Source organism: Leptinotarsa decemlineata, unplaced genomic scaffold (assembly GCF_025532065.1).
Source record: "Leptinotarsa decemlineata unplaced genomic scaffold, Ldec_3_MD MMD2_tig00026361_RagTag_RagTag, whole genome shotgun sequence".
NCBI lineage: Eukaryota > Metazoa > Arthropoda > Insecta > Coleoptera > Chrysomelidae > Leptinotarsa > Leptinotarsa decemlineata.
Window position 1 is genome coordinate 3737885 of NW_027412704.1, and position 20962 is coordinate 3758846.

Here is a 20962-nt window from a genome sequence, read left to right on the forward strand (position 1 = left end):
AGAAATGAAGTTGAAACAAATTTTCATCTTTTTCTTGACAATGAACCGATTGACTGGGTGAGTTCAGCAAAAAATTTAGGGGTATATATTGATAACAATCTCTCGTTCAACGAGCACGTTAAACACATTTACAAAACTTGTTTTTTTAAACTGAAATCCTTATACAAGTTTAAGTTCCAGCTTTCTCAAGAAACAAAGCTGAAATTAGTTCAATCATTGATTTATCCCCATATTGAATATTGCAGCTCAGTGTATTACAACTTCTTACCAGACTATAATAAACACAAACTTCAACGTATACAAAATGCTTGTATGAGATTTGTGTGCTGCATAAACTACCGTAATCATGTAACTCCATATTTATTGAAATTAGATCAGCTGAATATTGAGTTTAGAATTCGTTATCTCATATCTGTATTCTTATATAAACTATTGGAAAGCAAAACTCCTAATTACTTGTTCAGATTACTTAGTAAGCGATCTGATAATCATTCTATCAATTTAAGAAAAGATACATTTACTATTCCATATCATGTTACCACCAAATTTGAGGGATGTTTTTCTTACTTTGCACCAAAGTATCTAAATAATTTATTACCGTATATGCATTTGTCTATATATCAATTCAAAAGTACTTTGAAAATTAATTTCTTAGATGTTCAAAAACGATTGTAATCTTTTATGTTATCTTTATAATCTCATAATAGTTTGTTTTATATTATTTTTGTGTCTATTGTAATTGTTATTGTTATAGGTAGTCTTTCTTACTGTATGCTTATTTTTTTTCCTAATTAAGGGACGGGTGGAAGATAGCCTCCGGCTAACCCTTTTCCCTTTGTGTATAAAACCTGTTTTTGCACAATAAACATTATTATTATTCTTATTATTATTATATAGGTTGACCACCAGAGAGGTCATTCATTTTTAAATAGTATGATCTACGAGAAAGAAAATGGTTACTTCTACGTTTTACCAGAATTTCTTCTACAGACTTCAACTTTAATCCTCTATTTCAATAATATTATAATAGAATATGTCGCTTTTTTCCATTAAATGGGCCGTTTTTCGTACTCCTTGATAAAACTTGAGTGTTTTTTCTTTAAAGTGTCGACTTTAACATGCGTCGCACAACAGTAGGAATGCAGTTTTAGTTATTTAAGGTTTGTTCTGGTTCTAACAACCGAAACTGTTTGGAAACTGCGCAGACAAGATGCGTACAAACAGAAAATCTCAAACAGTCCGAAATAGTCTCGGACACTTGGTTAAATCAGAACGCATTTTGAGGAGACTACTGTGCCACCTATCGTATATATAAAGAGATGAAGACGAGAAAATAATACTGTTGATTATGTCCATTTTGTTATGCAGCGTATCCTTGTAGCCAGTTCAAATGTTATCTAACTTCAATCACCAATTATTAAAATCAAATAAATAAAAAAACTTCCTAGTAAATAGCCCAAACAAATTTCTACATGAATGCCCATGAGCAACGGGAACAGTTCTCAACAGTTCAGCATCGAGAGCAAGAACGATTCGGGTCGGTTCAAGACAGTTTAGGATCATTTCGCATCTATATCAACTGCGAATTATCCTGACGTTCTAGAACCTGAATTTCGTAGAACCAGAACAAACCTTAAAGGTTTTAGTTTGACGCGCCTGCAACACACGTCCAACATACGTATGATCGTTCGCATTCGCCTTGCCTCGGTCCCGTTCGTGCTCAGATGAATACGCGCCTTTACGGTTGACGCCGAACGCGGTACTAAAGTAAGCAGCATAACTAGTCTCTTTTACTATTGGTTCCTACACAGTTACTTGTGTTTCTACATGAAAACCGCCTTGAAATGGTTAATTGTAGTTTACATTGGCGTAGTTTATATTTTTGAAATAACTACCTATATGTTGTCCTTTTTTATTCTTGTAACCCCTTCTTTTCTGAACGGGCCAGTCTATCTCAAACTTCCTCAAATAATTTTCAAATTTCCCGGCCAAAAAAAGTTTATCGTGACATAACAAAGATATTAGGCTTACGGCAACGCATTTCAGCGAGGTTCTGAATTTAGTCGATCGTGGCGTACTGATTCCATTTGACCGCGCATTTTGATACAAGAGGGCGCCGGGGTATTGATTGCACACGGGCGCTACATGGGCTGAAGCCACCCCTGGTTGCAGGAATAAACAAATTTTCATGTTTCCCTTGCAAAAAAGGTTTTACCTTACATAAAATTCCTATGACTTCAGTATTTTCATTATATTTAGAATTTTGGCAATATTGAATCATTGAAAAAAATATCCTCATTCTAATAACTCCTGCATATTCAATAATAAGATATTGCACTGCTAGAAATCGACTTCTGAGGGAGAAGGAAATTTATCGTAAATCATTCGAGCGAGTAAAGAGCATTTTTCGCAAGCAGAATACTATACTCTTTCTATGACTTGTAACAGAAATATTTCAAAATAAGATTTATTCGTGAAGGACATTCCGAAGGAGAATAACATCATTGAATATCTTAATAAGGAGCAACCTAAAAAAGCGTAATATTTCTAATTTTTGTTATTTTATTAAATTTCAACAAAGATAAAAAATTAACCAGAAAAGATTAAATTCGTCTTCATTCATGTCCACCCTTTTTCCAAATTATCTTTTCGTTTTCAAATCAGTAAATAATTATGACAACACAAGTACATTTAAGCTATTCACCAAGCCAGTCCGCCCCTGTTCTAATCCCAGCAGCAAAAATATCTGAAAATCATAGTGACCAAATGGAAATCGCACTTGTTTTTATGCAATTTTTTATGTCTTCGTGCTCGCACATCTTCAAGACGCAGTGCATGTGTGTTTCCCCTCTTCTATGCCGGTGAACGTGCTACGCACCAATAGAATACGGCGCCTCCCCTCCTAGCCGGGCGAAAGATTTGTTGTTCTCCGATTTTGAGGCATTTCTGCGTTCTTCCTTTTTCTGAGAATTCGTTACTAATTCTTGGTAAGTGGTGTTTTGTTGGAAATTCATTTGTTGTGAGCAGTGATTGTTTTTATGTATTGACAATATAGTTGGTTATAAGGGAGTTCGAAATGCCGGCCTTACAAAAGGTAAGTCGTTTCAGTTTCCTGCTTTTAACAACTTTTTAACTGGAATATTTCCGAAGTTAAGTACCTACCTAGTATTTTTCAAGTATCTGAAGTTTTTGTACAGTATACCGTTTTGCAAATGTTTTTTTTCATGTGCATTAATTTATGTTATGCGAAGTCCTCTGGGGAAAAACTTAAGGTTTAATACAAAAGTTTTGATTACCTACAATACTACCCCGTTAGCAGGACAGGAATCAGGCTGTTTGTCACTGCAGACAAAACTATAAAAGTGCTTTGTATTGTAATTCGGTGGCGTCCTGTTTTATTTCTAGATAATTTTTGCCTAAGTAGAGATAAATAATTGGTCATTTTTCGAAAAATATGATATTTAAATGGAAAGCATCGACATGAAAGTAAATGCTAGGCCACCAAACTCTCACTGTCCTACTAAATTGGATTAATGGAATCAAATATAAACTCATTTCTGTCACCTATGCTAAATATTAAAACTTTGCAAGGATACTTATACAGAAATTTACAGGTTTGATTCGTGGTTGAGTGGAGCGCGTCTTTTCGATAACTCACCTTATCGTCAAGACCAAACTTCTGTCTTTTGCTGGATTACTATATAAGTTTGTATTCCACTACATTGTTCTATTTTGTAGTCTGGGGCAATAAAATCTATTATTATCTGCATATTTCGATTATGACAGTAATTAGACCTTAACACTGAGATAAGACAAATGGATATGATGATATGACATCATGTCATGATGCTATGAGTTTTCGTTGAAAAATATAAATTTATCTGTCAAGTTTTGCGTTATTGTAGTATCGTAAAACAGGGTTACTTTGAACCACGTGGCTACTTTGAAAATATAAATTTTGTTATATTGACTCATAGTAGTTGCCACTAAGTAGTTGCCACTACTCAATTCGTCACACATTTAGGAATGGTATAGTGACACTGGTATTTAAATATTTTTTTGTGAAGTTGATAATCCTGACAAGTCATTTCTTACCTACAAAATTGACGTTCGCTGAGTCCTGCAAACTTTTGTTGCTATAGTCGTATTTACATTACCTATCTACATGTTTAGTAAATATACATTTTTTTTCGTAAATTTTTTATCAGAACAATGTGCTTAGATATCGTTTTCGGGGTTAGTTTGAACGCGTTCAATATAGATGAAGCACCCTCAGAATATGTTGGAGATATAAAACTAGATAAATTTTATTTGGTTCAGTTTAAAGTGAAAGCTCTAGTCTATCATTGTGTAGGAAAAGTTATTTCCATTGATGACTTAGAAAACCAAAATGTTGAAATTGCATTTTTAGGAATGTCGCCTAAAGTAAATTATAAGTTTTTCTGGCCTCGAGTACCCGACGAGGGAGTTATACCCATCTCTGAATTATTAACAGCTCTGCCAGACCCCCAGATAGACAGGACAGGGGCCTTTTTGTTTGGTGATGATCATCTTCGCCCATATCTGAAGAGTTTGCAATAGATAGTTTAGATTCATTGTTTTCTGTGTACCTCCGTTTTTTTAAAAAGTACAATTATTGCCAAATATAAGTTCAGTCCCGTCTATATCAGGTATATTTTGAAGGAATACTGCTGTTTTTTCATGTATGTTTTGTTACAATGAGTGACCTTATACTGTTTGTGAATAATAAAATACTTTATTTTATGTAAATTGTGTATTTCTGTTGCATAACTTTTTTTTGCTCAAAAACAAGGTTTTTCTAGCTTTGAGGTGTTCAAAGAAACGTAATCTAAAAGATTACATCGGTTTCATTATAGGCGTTCAAAGAAACCCCGACTGTAGGGTTACTTTGAATACCCATAAATTGATTAAAAAAAATTGTTATTGATAATTTTAAATTCTTATTTTTTGTCAGTAGAAAACCTTATCTAAAAGGTTACATCGGTTTCATTATAGGCGTTCAAAGAAACCCTGACTGTGGGGTTACTTTGAATACCCATAAATTAATTTAAAAAAAATTGTTATTGATAATTTTAAATTCTTATTTTTTGTCAGTAGAAAGGTCTAGGTGACGCCCGTGACATATATTTTTTTTTGGAATTTTTCATTCGCTGCCTTACTTGAGATATATAGATTTAAAACAAAAAACCGTTCAAAGTAACCCCGTTTTATGGTATTACTATTTGTCTTGCCTTAAAAATCGACATTAAAGGTCATACAATTTTTTTTAAACTCGGAATAAGAATTTCCTTTACATACGCATTATCTGTTTAAATAAAAAATCTGTCTATAATCTGTTACGAACGACAACTCTCAGAAGTTGAGAAACTTGTGCGAGCTAAGGACTAACGAGGTCTTACCTTTTAACGTGTGATTCCTAACACGGTTGCAGAATCATCCCAGCTTCAACCAGATAAATTCTTTCGAGAAAAATATCTGGTCCAGGCAGGAATCGAACCCACTGTCTCCCGATCGTGAGTCAGGCGCACTACCACCGCGGCCAATTCCACAATTATAAAGAAATTAATATTCTTTCAAAACTTTGATAAAACATGGAATAATGAAAATACCGCTTTTTTGTTATTTCGAAAAAAATCATTTTTTGAACGACATAGCCAAAATCATTTTTTCTATATTTTCTGGAAGTCAGTCTCTGTGTTCTTCATCGAAACTGTTGAAATTAATAGAAACCGACAAGATAACTATCTTCGAATTGTATGAGAAAGTAGATTATTTTTCGACAATTGTAACATTCATTTATTTCATGAAATATTTTTGATAGAGATGGACATTTTTTATGTCCTACTTTGTTTAAAAAATGAAGAGAATTTTCATTTTTCTACCATAGGCGTGCGCTCCTATAAAAACGAAATTCAAGGACATCATAGAAGATTTTGTGCTAAGTTACTTATAACCAACTACAGAAACTTAAAACAATAATTACAACATCGAATAAACTAAACACAATATCAATTTCAGACCGTTTATTATAACTAATCCGATGCCCGTGGGACCGTCGAATCCTTCGATACTACAGCACTGAACGTGTTGGATGAGAATCTCATCCTAAGAGAGGTTGAAGGTCCTCGGCAACTCGGGCGAATCACGTGGTAAGAGAGCCTATTGGTTGTATTATTCTGATGTGGTACGACCATGTGGCAAGAACGCTGATGCATTACGCCACGGTAATTGAAGAAAACAGTGAGCAAAATCCTAACATTTGGTCGAACTCGGCGCGTGCTTTTTTAGTCTGGGCTCTTCTAGGCTCTTCCATTGGGACGATTAGTCTTTGGTTTCGATGTCTTAACCATATACCCATGAATCGTCACCAGTCATGCCCTTTGTCATGCTTTTAAGCAAATCTGGATCGCCATTGACGTCATTCAACAATTCCTGGTCAAAATTCAGCAATTTAGGAACGAACTTCGCTGACACACGCGTCTGCGAAAGTCTGAGTTCTTGTGAGTGACCCGAAATCGACTGCCTCGTATTCTCCTGCACACTCTCACAGACAGCGGCGATGTTTTCGGCAGATCTTGCGTTTCATCGACGGGTGTTGGTCGATTGTTCACTGGATCACTAGACTCAAATTTATCTACCACATTGCGAACAAATGACATCTGATTTGTCAAATGTATCTTCAACAAAATGGCAGTTATCAATTAATTGTGAAATTTCGAAAGTCCCTGTTGGAAGACCCTATTATCCTGCAGTATCATTTTTATCGATTTTGCCCGTTTTTCTGGACGGATTATTAAAAAAATCTTCATCTGATTCAACCTAGACCTAACTGCATCTATGTCGTTGATGAAGCTAAACCAGAAAATTGATGTTTCTCCGGAAAATCGGGCAGTCGAGCCCAAAGCAAAACGACTAACTGCATTCGAGAAAATAATATTTTTATCGGACGCCAGGCGCTGACCATATCGTTAATGGAATGATCTGGACCGTGATATTAAGTAAACCGCTATAATGGGATGATTTGTGTTTGGCCTATTGCTGTAAGAAACAATACCCTTCTGCATTTACATCGAAACTCGCTCGGTCGTTCCTCTCGAGGCTAATTAATTTTTCATTTAATTATTACGGTTGTTGACTGCAGAACACAAAAACCCTCCAGGATTATTGGTGTTGGCACCTCTGACGATCAGGAGCGGCTCGATACTGTCTTTCTGAGGGGATGTATGGCAGATGTGTGCCTGTGCGACAATGGCGATATGCGTTGGATTTATAATGTTAATAGATTTTATTCATCGATCAAAGATTATACATGGGATCGTGCATACACACGTGTATTAAACATATCAGACTATAATCAAAACAAAATGGTTATCTACAAATAGTGTCACTATTTTTCAGGTTTGAAGGCCGTCGATTTTTTGAATTTCTGAGTTTTTGTTTTCGATGACATCGAAGATATACAGTGCATTACTTCAATGTCCTACCCCCTTTTATTTTTTGAAGGGATCAACTCAAAAAATTTAAATTTGGGATAATGAAATTAATGCATGAATACTTTATTTTGAAGTGAAATTGACAGATGAAACTTTCAAGATGGTGATTGGGCGCCATCTGGAAAAAAGATTAAATAGAAAGGGAGGTCTTGTGACATCTTTTTGAAGCTCCTGATGAATGCTTCACAACCCTAGAATATAATGTCAATATCTTCAACTACTACAAAATGGCGGAACTTTAAATGATGCTTTGACGAATTTTCACAGACTGATAACCATGCATAGGGTTGTCGAAGTCTTTCTTTTTTCCTAGTATTATACATATTATGAGTGTCTTCATTGGCTCAGTTTATTTTCTTTTATTGTACATAATCAGCTCAAGAATATACAAACACGAAAGGGTTAGTATGTGGAGATTCATGAATAAAGGTTTACATGTTGTAGTTGGATGAGCTTGACACATTGGTCTTATTAGCCAACACTTTTGCCTATTTTCCACTAATTATTTCATTTTTACTACCGGTTCCGGGTTTTATCCAATTAACAAGTACAAAAACTAAGTTAGTTTTCAATATTCGGTTTGCAATCAAGTTATAGCATGCAGAAAACATGTACCAACTTCAAATCTCGAGGTGGTGTGTGGTTGTACCAACTCCAGAGGAAAGGGGATCCGAAGAGATGATAGAAAGACCTCTACTTGGTGAAGAATCTACAAATTGATCAAGTTCCATCAGAATCAGTGGAGTTAGGAGTTTATTTAAGGTTCTGTCAGTGCAACTAAAAATGTTTTATGTATTTTCGAGTCATTTAAGAAGGTCTGTTAGTCAACTAATGGTTACGTTATTATTTGGGACATCTTCTTTGTCCCTCTCAACTATAGGCTGAGGTAAATACATGCTCGTATTTTTTCAAGTCAGTTTCGGGAAAGTTAATTTGCTCTTGGTCAAAACATACTTTCATCATCCAAATAACGATAGATAGTAGTGATTTATTGACTTCATAAAAACTGCAGTCTCGTCATTTTGACAACTACAGCTGCCTCAAACAACTCATTGATCTCGACTAGATATGATTCGAGACTATAATTTCTAACGATTTCTTTGCTTTGTTCAAGGTTTTTCACCCATCACCAAGAAATGACTGTCGTGGATACGCCGAAATTCTTCAAAGGCATTCCATCAATTCCTTGTTGGATCAACCAGAGATTCTGTCGCCTACTAGAGGTTAGTATACATTTGTTTGCTATGGTTTGCAACTAAATAAGTTTTTCATAAGGTACTTAATAACTGCCAATCCTATAAGGTCTACATTTCTAGCTAGGCAAAATAACCCACTTGCAAATAATTCATAGCTTCTGAGCGCTAAAGTAGTATTGGAATTGGACTATAGGGGGTTCATGGACGTAAAAATAAAATGGACGGCATTCGATGTCGGCGTTCGGGTATGTTCTGCGGTCAAATTGTTGAGCTGGGAGTTGTCATATCGAATCTGTGATACTTTTTCAATATTCACTAACATTGACCTAAACCTTATTGTCAAGGGGTTCCATTCAATAACTCAAAATTACAACCAAGAATAGCAGAGCATGTTTGGACTCATCAACGTAGGATCAAGTAGTCCCAAGGTGAGATCATCCTCAGGAAGGAACAATGGTTCAAGAGGAAGTTCAAAGAAGCTGCATATAAGTTGTACAAGACGCATTCAGTCAAGCTAGCGTAGAGATACGCAACATATGGAAACCTTCGATCAAGCGGAAAAACGATCAACTCCCATTAAACCGGTGAAGCGGAGAGAGGGAAGAGGGGATAGGTGAAAGCGATACTAAGAATCTTTTTAGTTTATTGTAATTCCGACATTCCGTTAGTCTTTAGTATTGACACCGGTTATACTCGCGAATTTTTGGACTACTTCCTCCTTACTTTTTATTTCGGGCGGATATTGTTTTCTTAAAGAATTATATACATTCATAACAATTGTTTTTTTTTCATTTATATTCAATGGTGACAATTTCGGACGCTTCACGATTCCCGAACAACTAGCTTCCATGTTGTATAGCTGTTTATTCAACGCGCTCTCGAAGTAAACTGAAGAATATCACGAATAACCCGCTAAAAAGCCAAGTCGGTCTTATTGATGGGTGCGATGTGTCTGTTGACAGTATAATTCAAAGGAATATCTATTTATACCGACTTCGAAAAAGCAATGTTTTTTCGATTCCCTTCAACTGAATACCTATTTGTTGGAGAATGTCTTGGTTACTACCGGACATATTTTAACATTTGTCATAGTAGATTTGTTATTTTGTTTGTTATGAATGATATTTTTCGAGAATAAATATTGTATTTTCGTCGTTTAAATTCATTTATTCAATATATATTGTTGGAGTCTCTCTCATTTCTGATCAGATCATAGTTTCTCACGTCCATGATGGGATTATGTTGATTTTGTAGCTACTTGAAGTTTCTTCTTGTCTGAATTACTACGTGATCAGCGATCGCTAGACATTTGAAGCTCCCAAGTATATGAGCATTAGTTCATTAGATCAGACGAAGAGACAAAAATATTTAAGTTTTCGTTAACAACATCTGATGATGCTAACTTGATTAGCAAAACGCGCGTTGAGAGCCGGTATTTTCGTTCTGGTGTGGTTCCGAATATCATTTATCACAGTTGAATGCCCCTGTTAGATCTGTAAATATTCTAAAACACGGAGAACAAAACCCTATGAATTTGTTATACAATTTTTACACCACATGTGTTTCAGGCCTGAACAAACTTGATCTTCACGAAAGTGGAAACTTGACCACTTCTAATGAAAAATATTCATGAAATAATTAATCATTAGTCCGTCTTCGCACATATTTTCGACCTGGTTAGTATGTAGGTCGAATTATTATCTAGGCATCCTATACCACCATATCTTGTGGCAATTTTTAACGATTTGCGTAATTATTGTTATTATTCTTGGTTAAGTAACGTTCATTATCGCCATTTTCTTAAGTAATATTATTACATTTGGAATTCTTATTATGCTTTCACGAAGAATAGGTGTTTGAAAAATGAAATCGATTTCTTTTAATAACATATCAGTGATTGATTGAGACGCTGATTAAATTCTTAAACCGCATTGTCTGTTATTAATTGAAGAAATATATAGTTTGAAAAGTTTTGTGTCAAAATATGTTGGGAAACATGACAACAGAATTCTTCTTCATCTTTACAAGAACTGTGTGACCATTCCTTTCACCGGACATGAATCATATTGAGCGAATTTTAGCCAAAATATCTATAGTCTATTTCAAAAGAGTGTAGAGTAATAAAATCTCATTAAGTATTCAAAAGCGCTACAGGGTGATCCGTCAATAAATTCTGTCACTTCCCTAGTCCGCATTGCAAAATTATGTCGTTTCATAAAGAGCAGGTAGGTATCACCCTGTTTTAAGGGATTTGTCCATTGTTATCGACGGATAAATACTGAGCCAGAGGCGCGCTAGTGGGATAATTGCCAAAAGAATATGCATTCATAAAAATTATATTAAAGGAAATAAAAATTTAATACAGCAGAACAGTGTTATTAAAAAAATATAAAATGTAACAATAAAATATATACGAACCGAAATCGGGAAATACTCACAAACACACACAAACGAACTTTACGTATTGAAACACTTGTGGGGACTTTAAATCAATTTATTCACAAAAACGACAAGAGCTTTACTGGATACGTTATTACAATTTGACACTTGAACAATACTAAAACTGTGAACTTCCCTTAACGTTTAACAACACTCTATTTATACCCTAATTGAATGTTCTAGAGATTACTAGGTACAATTTTCGAGAACCTTCCGAGAAAATAATTATTCAGACTACCCTTAATTCTAAACCCTAACCTAAGCAAAAGTGTCACTGTCACTGATACACTGGTCTCTGTCCAGATTGCTTATCCCGCTACAGTATATTTACAATTCAATTAAATTATTCTACATCAGTATAGTCTTCATCCGAAGAACTGTCATCATCCCCTGGTGTTATAATTATAGGGTCAACCACCTGATCGACCAAGTTGTCCAGTTCCCACATTTTATCTTCCTCTTTTAAAACATGCTGGATTGCTTTTTGCCAGTTTTCTGATGTGATTTCCATAATGGCTTGATCAAACAATACCTTGACATCTTTCATTTTAAATGTGGTATTGTGCCTTGCAACATATCCTTTAACTTGTGCCCATATAAGTTCTATAGGATTTAATTCGCAATGATATGGCGGTAGGCGCAGCACAGTTACTTTATACTTTTCTGCTACATCTTCTACGGCATATTTCATGAAGCGAGATTTATGTTGTTTTACTATGGCTAGTAGTTCCTTCTTTACTGAATTCGTCTCAAACTGAATACCTTTATTTGACAGCCAGTTAATAATTTCTTGCTTTCTCCAAGCTGAAGTTGGTACCTTCTCTAAGCGCCTTGAATGGTAGCTTGCATTATCCATAACCACGACCGAATCAGCTGAAAGAAATTTTAACATTTCCCCGAAGTAGTCTTCGAAGACATCCGAATTCATGTCCTCATGATAATCTCCCGTCCGGCACGACTCAAAGCTTAACAAACCTTCTTTTAAAAATCCGTCTTCGCTTCCAATGTGAGCAATTATAAGCCTCTTCCCTTTTCCCGAAGGCACTTTAATACCCGTCGAAAGGCCTTCTATGAAAGCTTGGCGAGAACTTGTTATATTTTTATCTTGCCACATTTATTTGACTATATAACCTTCGTTTATCCACGTCTCATCAAGATAAAAAATTTTCTTTTGCTCTCTGCGGTACTGCTTTATAGTTGTCAAATATTCTCGTCTCCAGCAAACAATTTCATCACTTTCCAGTAATAGTGCCTTTCGATTGTGCTTTTCCCAGGCAAAATTCATACTTTTTAAAGTTTTCCATAAAAGTTTTCTGGATATCAAAGGAATATCGTTATCTTGGCTTATCTCGATAAATATTTTTTCAAGAGTGGGTATTTCCTTTTTAAAATAAAACGAATGAACTTTTCTTCGAATGTCACATTTGGTGTCTTCATCTAAGATTTTTATTGGTCTTCCTGATTTTCTCTTGCATGGACTTACCTGGCCTAATATCTTTCTTTCTCGCAATAATTTAAAAATTGTGGACTGTCCAATTCCAGTCATTCGGGCACATCGCTCAACACTTTCTTACACAGACAAACTAGGGTGATCGTGTTTTATGCAATCATATACATTTAAAATTATAACTTTTTCGCAAACAGATAGCGGAGAATTTTTTACACTTCTTTTCTTTGGAGTAAATGTCCCCATTTTATAACTTTTTCACTATTTCTATATCACAATATCACTGTACGTTTAATTGGTGTAGTAACAATTACTATTATAACTCGAATGTTTAAGACACCATTACAATATATTTAAACCCTTTTTCTTAATTACCTGGGTTTAATAGGTATTGCATGATTGGTGGGCAGGGTCAAAAAGGGATTATTATAATGACATGGCACCTCGGAACTAAGTGTTAACCCTTTTTTGAGAAATCATGCTCAAGTATATGAACCCAAATTGCATATTAAATAAGTTTACAAGAACCACTAAAATTAATCTTAATCTTTTTTTAAGAAATTTTACTTACCTAAATACATGTAGGTACTTAGTTTTAGACCAAATTACTTCCCAAAAATGGCCTTTTATTATTATCTATGTCTGTAATTTTTAATTTACTTTAATTATTAAGTTTAATAATCCTAAGATTTGCCTACGCCCATGGACGACAACGAAATTCAGGCAAATTTTATGACACTTCATGATTTATTACTCTACACTCTTTTGAAATAGACTATAGACAATTAAATATGATCCAAAGTTGAGAATAGCCAACTTGAGAGGCTCTACCTCAAGGATTTATCATCTGATTACCGATGGACCTTCCTATCAGAATAACCTAAAAGAAACATTTCATGATGTAATTTTTTTCATAAAATATAATAATCATAAAATATAATAATGATTTATTATGGTTATTCAAGCAGCACCAACTTGATTTCACTACAGGTAATTCAAATAATCGATTATTATTATTATCATTACAAAACTCGAATATATACATTCTAATATGTCTTATACTGTCAATTCTGATTGTCATGACCACTTCGCAAGAAAATCAAACTATTTAAAAACCTTTCAAATAAAAAGTGAGGTTGGTAAACACTCATATGCTTCACAGCATTAAAATTTACCTATAATAGTCTACCCGAATCCATAAAAACAACAATTAAGCCACTAAATTTAAGAAAACTGTTACAGAATATATGCAATATGTATTTTAGAAAGTAATCAATTTAATGAACATGAAACACTTTTGGGTTTCACCTGAATCTACGGAATATTATTTTTTTAGTAATAATTATCATATTTGTTCTCTTGTATTCCCTCTATAAAAATGTTGTGTATCTTGGGATTTTTATTATTATTATTCTTTAATATTCATTTCGGTTGTTGAGCAGTGTATTAGTTATTCTCGGGGAATCCAGTATTTTTATTTATACCTCGAGAAATAATTGTGTCATTACTCTATTTTCATTGAAAATCATTCAGTAAAACAAAAAGCATACTTAGGTAAATACTGATCATTCAGACTGACAAAAGCATTTATGACAAAATATGGAATGAGAAGGAAATGTCCTGAAACAAATAAATATTTATTGAAATCCTATGAAAATATTCGCAAAAAACGGACGCTGATATGTCGAAGGTTGAACGCCTTTGCAAAACCAAGTAGGCATGTTGTCTTTTTGCGAGCGTACTTGTCAAAAAAAGCGAGAGTGAGCTGTGAGTTTTTACGAAACTTCATTCTTGTTGTGCTAATAAATGAGAACGCATCTAATGTGCTCAGTAATTTGACTTAACTTTTTAAACGTTTAACTTGAGTTTTTAGGAAGTTTTAATTATCAATAATTGCCTATTGAATTGTTATGGCAGGTGAGACCATGTCGTCGATATCGGATTTGTTGGGACTGAACTCCCCGCGAGGATTAATTGGATTGAATTTTGGAAACGCTTCCAATGACCTGCAACAATGCACTTGTACGCCTCCAGCTACTTCGCCGAACTTTCAGGTAATTATTTTTTTTTTCTCCAAGTTATGCCACCAGCATTGTTCGGAAAACAGAATTTTTGCCGACGAATATCGAAATATTTCTTTTAGGGATAGTTTTTATTGATTTCATCTCCATGCCTTCTGTTGAGCTTTGTTGCCAACATCGAATGATATTTCAAAGCCTGATTAGATTAATTGGTGCTTTGAAATGTCTTCATGTTGGGGAATCATGACATTATTTAATGAAACTATTAGGAACCCGGCCAAATTCGAAAATGCATGTTTGTTGGTATATATTCATGTTAGAATACAGAAGATTGACTATCACTGTCCGATTTTGTACAGAGTGTTGCTTTATTTCTGTGTGGTTTTTCTGTGAGAGTAGGTTTTGAAACTGACATCATTATCATTATTTTTTGTTTGGTTTCTGCATTCATCCCATTTATAACCTACAGGGTGATAAATTTGAATATATTTCAAGCTCCTATATCAGATATGTGTACTTTTTCTACGGGTTTGATGAGAAAATTTGCATAATGTATACAGAGGGGGATGATATGTTTTGACTTTATAAAAAAAAAGGCTAAATGATGTCATTATTGGTTCAATATGTCTGCTAAGCACCCTCGAGGGTGATTCTGTTTGCTACTAACAATAATACATTTCTGAATGATTCTGTAACTTAACATGACTGAAAAAAATTTAAATAGAAACGCTGGAATAATATACTGAAGATAAAAGTAGTTATTTTCTGTGCTGATAATGAAATGCTGTTCATATTCAACAAAATAAATGTTTGGCTTCATAAAGAAGCACAAACAATTACTACATAGATTTGATTTCTTACATATGATGTGGAAATATATTTTGGATGTTAGTGATAAAAAATGTATTGAAAAAATTGCAATCATATATTAGTTGTAAGAGTGATGAATGAACATGTAAATATTTTGGGGCAAACATTCAAAATATGATAAACTCACTTCAGTTGAATGAATAACAATATAAGTGTTCTACGAGGCGCTGTTCTGGGGCCCTTGTTGTAAGTGATAGGTACAAACAATATCACATTTCAAAATATTGGACCTGTAAAATTAAACGGTTTCATGATTACAAATGTGGATAGTTAATGAATTGGTGAATTTTATCGCTATAAGGGATTCTAGTTAGATTCACTTGGATAGGTGTGATTCTCAAAAGTGATAATGTTTGTGTGTTTTTTCAATTTCAGATTTGATAATTTACGCTCTCTGCATTGGTGTAGATTTTCTGTTTCTTTAAATAATGAATTACCCAAGAAAATCGACAAAAAATTGGCATATTTCACTAAAAGTGGTTTCAACTAATACTTATATGGAATTGAAAGAACTAATTGGTTTCATTTGACAGTGTTCCTTATAAGTTTTCATGTACTATATTACACACATCGGGAAAGTCTATGGATATTTTTTAAAACGGCAATAATTTTTTTTAGATCGCTTTAGGAAAAAAAAAGTTGACGGGTGATTATTAAACGAATGTAACTTACAACAAAATTTATTAAATGGTCAAAATACTGAGTGCGCATATAAGCAAAACTAAAAAAAAAATATGGCTCTTCTTTGGAATCAGTACAAAGTATGGCCTCCACGCTGGTTTATTACGGCCCTACATCTATCGTGCATCGACAAAATGAGATTGTCAATGTCTTGTTGAGGTACATTTGCCCATTCAGCGATTAAAAGCTCTCTCAATTGAAACGTTGTGTGAATGTTCCCCATATGCGAAGTAATTCTTCGTTGAAGCATGTCCCACACATGCTCGATGGGATTCAGGTCCGGTGATTGTGCTGGCCATGGCAATACATCAACTCCTTCGTTGGTGAGCCAGTCAGTCACTAGACGCGCGACATGTGGACGATCATTATCGTGCATTAGGTGGAAGTTTTCACCAACAGCACCAGCAAACGGACGGACGATAGGTAGAAGAATGGTGTCGAGGTACTGTCGAGCTGTGAGAGAGCGATTTGAAAAAACGAGATCGGTTTTGCCGCCGATCATGATTCCGCCCCATAGCATTACTGTACCATCTCTGTATGTGTGGACTTCCTGGACGTGTCTCAAACGTTTATTATTTCCAGGTCGTCTCCACAGTCTTACTCGACGAGAATCTGGATGAAATCCAAATCTGGATTCGTCTGTAAACATTTGCATCCCAGTTTTGATGTTCTTGACACCACTCTAATCTTCTAACGCGATTGCCTCTCGACAAAGGTGGACATCTAAGTGGCCTTCTGTTGTGGAGATCTGCTTCATGCAGTCGATTTCTGACAGTATCACGACCAATGGTTACCTGGTGCGTCTGCTGCAACACGTTAACCAACTCAGGTGCTGTGATTGTTTCTTTATTCTTTAATTTATGAAAGTGAAAAGCTGTATAATCACATACCTTACGAAATGAGGAAGGAAAAAAGCTATAAAAAGCTCAGAAATCTTGTTAAAGATGCCCTTGCAACAAAAGCATACTACAGTCTTGATGAATATTACAATGGAACTTTGCTGTGATTTAATATATGTGTTTTTTTTTTGTTGTTTATATTGACACCTATACTTTAAATTATATTTTATGCTGGGATATATCTCATTTTATTGTTATGACAAGGGAACTTATGTTCAAATTGTGTATATTTGTTTTTTACATTTTTTAAAAGGTACTATACAAACTATTTTGTCTACAAATTTTGTTAAATTTCATTTTTTATTGTTATATTTTATCTATCAGATATGTGAACTTAGTTTTGCTCAAATTGTGTTTCTGGGCAATTGTGTTGTTTGAATTGTTTCTTTTCTTTTATTCTTTGAAGTACTATACATACCAAATTTTTTAACAAGCTTTGTTAATATGTCTGTCTGTCTGTCTAAATAATATCTTCATTTCTTCGAAGCCAGATCATTTAAAATTGTTCGTCCTTGTTGTACGAAAAGAAACTGGTTCAACAAGTTTTAATTTTCAGTTGGATTTTGAAGAGCCGAAATTCCAGATGAGCCCAATGAATTACGCAGCTGTCACTTCTCCGACAAAAAATTTGCAGAGGAATATGAGTTTGGGAAGTGCGGGAACGTCTCCATGTACGCCTCCAAGTTATTTTTCTGCTCGTGCTTTGAGAGTTAGCACGTCGTTGAGGTGAGCGATTTCTTACTGATATTTATTTATGAATACTCTGATCCGTTACTTGATGAAAGTTAATAACACTGTCCATCTGTTTAAAACACTTACCCAACGCTATAACAAAATTTCGCTAAACAAGGTACCGTCCTCAGGAGATAATTTTAACTTGGTCATGTTTTTTTGTATAATTTAATGTATATATAAAATTGGTTGTCTCGAAGGTAGTTTTTTTTCGTGTAGTCCATGATAATGATCATAATTTCTACAAGCATTTTAAATGCTTGTAGAAATGAGAGGCATTCATTTCAAAAAGGAAGTTTTTCAGAGCAATTATCACTAAACGTGTGGTAGTATATACTAATTTTTATTTTCATATGTATTTTCTTGAAATAAGTAATTTTGAAGTTCATTATTAAAAAATGTTTAAACATTTAATGGAGTAGATTTTATTAAACATTTTCCACGATTTAGACGATTATTCCTACCAAAAACAAAAGGATAACATGGGCCTGATCTTGACTTTTTCGAAATAATATAGTGCTAAAACTAGATATCTTAAGAATTAATTGATTGTAACAAATTAATTAACGAGTTGGTCCTTCAAACAGTTGTAATTCTAATCTTGAGACATTTTTTTATTTTACAATGGAAAAAGTGGTTCATTCTTGAAAACCTTTTACTCCTAGAATTAATAGATACTATTTACAAAATTTAAAAACCCATTTTTCTTGAAATAGTTGTTTTTGAGTTGTCTAGTTATAGTACTATACCCACGATATAATTTTAATTCACAATGGAAACGTGAGTTCAATGCTCTAGAAAAAGGTTAGGCCAAAGAATACATCTTTGAGACCTTCCTTAATAAATGTTCCTCATCTGGGATTTGAATTCTCTCTCATGTACACAAATTGTTCTCTTTCTGATGAATCATTTTCGAACGGCTAAAATCTTCAACTCTGTTGTAAAATTGTATCAAATACTGTATCGAAAGCATTGCACAGGTCCAGGGATGAAAGTCCTCTTTTGAAATATACTAATATAAAAGACCAATCACAAACTGTAGACAAAATACAGACAATGGGTGGTGATGGTGGAACTCTTTCTCGCCTTTTGAATAAACAATTGCAATTTCAGTGACAGTTGTGGAAGCAGCAGCCCGGCCATTTTAGAACGCCCCCTCATGAACAGTCTTTCTCGATCGCACACCCCCGAGTCTGATTTGAGTGGAATATCTAGTCCCGATGGAAGCCTGAACGAAATATTTGTGAGTAACGAAATTGTTTCGATATTTTGCACGGTGTTAGAGTTTTTTTTTTCTACAGGATTCCTTGAACTTGAACGATAACCTCGCTCGTAACATTTTCTGTAATGGATCAAACGACTTGGATATATCGAGTCTGCAGCATTTGCAGGCCCTGCAGACTCTCAAGTATCTCCAGCAGCAACCTTCTTCGCCTGCCCTGCTCAATTCGTTGCTACCGCCTGCTTGTTCGCACAACAATATGCAGGTATTTTAGTATTATCACTACAAGTTGAAAATACTGTTGAGTTTTTATTTTTATTCAGCAAATATTGGATAAATGGAATGGCAATTCATCTCCGCTGAAAAACTTCCTGCCAGAAAACTTACAGCTGGACAGAGCAGCTCGTTTTCATCGATCTGCAGCCTGTGAGTAGTTTCCAAATTTGACATTATCTACAAAATTTTGTTACCTATACAACAAAAACAACCTAATATACAGGGTGTTAATTAAGTATGTACCATAAATTTAACAGACGATTCTTTAGGTAGGTAATTTTAAGACGAAATGTTCATATATACGTGTCCGCAAATCCTTCGTTCTCAAGATACAGGGTGTTGAAAAAAAAAAAAAAGTTATTCGTGAATATCTTAAATATCATTCACCTAATTTTGTTGCAATTGGGCAATGGTATTCATAACATTAAGGAGCTAATTTAGCCCGAACGTGATTCAATTTATTAAGTCCAGTGGCGTCTCGAGCGGGATTTGAACGAATATTTTTGACTTAAAAATGTACGCCACTGTCTTTTGTGCAATTTTTATTATTTCTTTGGATTAAGCAATTAGAAATACAACTTTTTTGTCTCTTGAATTTTTTTCGTATCTTGCTCAGTTTTTAAGAAAAAAAAGTCGACCTAATTGCATATCCCTGGACCTCGCAAGGCATAATATGGGGAATTAAATGTTTCTTTTGAAAATTATTGTTATTACAATTTTTCATTACTAATCAACAATAACAAATATCAAATAACATTAACATTTAGACTAACGAATTGCACTAAATCAAGTGTCGGAAATGGCTTCCTTCGGCTGAGAGTTGTTGTCAACTTTATAAGCTTTTAATTCATAATTGTTATAAAAAGTGTGTTTAGTGGTTATTTTTTTCAAAACATTTTTGTAAAACAAGGTTCAATTTACTAACAGTGAAATGGCAGATATGCATTTCTGTTATGGAATGGCTCACGGAAACTCGAATGAAAAATTTCCTCAGCGTGTAGTGCCTAATAGAAGAACTTTTGTACGTCTCTATGCACGACTTTCTGAAACGGGCAGCTTTTAAAGATCGACGTTGGCCTTCAACGGTATGAAGAGTTCAAATTGAAGAAGCTGTTTTAAATGAGATTGAAGTAAATCCTCATACCAGTACTCGGAAAATAGCTGAAGAACTGAATATTACCCATGTCACAGTGTGGCAGATTTTAAGAACCCAGCAGCTATATCCCTATCACATGCAACGTGTGCAAGCTCTATTGCCCAGAGATTTGCCTGTAACAATAGCTTTTTCTAATTGGTTACGCGGTAAAATAAGAAGAAATCCAGGTTTCCTAAGTCGAATATTGTTTACAGATGAAGCTTCTTTTTCTCGGAATTCAATTATTAACTTCCACAACAATCACATTTGGGCCGGAAACAATCCACACGCCTTGATAGAAAATAATTTTCAAGAACAGTTTTCTTTTAATATTTAGGTTGGGATTGTCGGTGACCATCTCATTGGGCCTCACTTCCCACCACCTAGACTTAATGGAGAAGAATACCAAAGGTTTTTAGAATTTGTTTTACCTGTAATTTTAGAAGAAATTCCAGTCATGGAAAGATTCCGTATGTGGTACATGCACGATGGTGCTCCACCACACTTTAGTGTAGTGGCACAGCAATTTT

At 34.5% G+C, this 20962-nt stretch overlaps 1 protein-coding gene across 3 annotated transcripts in view; it reads left to right on the forward strand.

Moving 5' to 3' along the window:
• The first annotated feature begins 2933 nt into the window (after positions 1 to 2933).
• The window catches only part of orb (polyadenylation element binding protein orb), a 36818-nt gene continuing 18789 nt past the window's right edge, over positions 2934 to 20962 (forward strand). For 2 of the 3 annotated variants that reach the window (XM_074184978.1, XM_074184979.1), the window contains exons 1-6: positions 14186 to 14363; positions 14514 to 14650; positions 17624 to 17793; positions 18913 to 19042; positions 19101 to 19286; positions 19345 to 19447. In XM_074184978.1, coding sequence (XP_074041079.1) covers positions 14186 to 14363; positions 14514 to 14650; positions 17624 to 17793; positions 18913 to 19042; positions 19101 to 19286; positions 19345 to 19447 — 904 coding nt within the window. Of the gene's footprint in view, positions 3095 to 8628; positions 8738 to 14185; positions 14364 to 14513; positions 14651 to 17623; positions 17794 to 18912; positions 19043 to 19100; positions 19287 to 19344; positions 19448 to 20962 lie in introns of those variants that run through there. The other variant, XM_074184980.1, reaches the window with a different exon arrangement.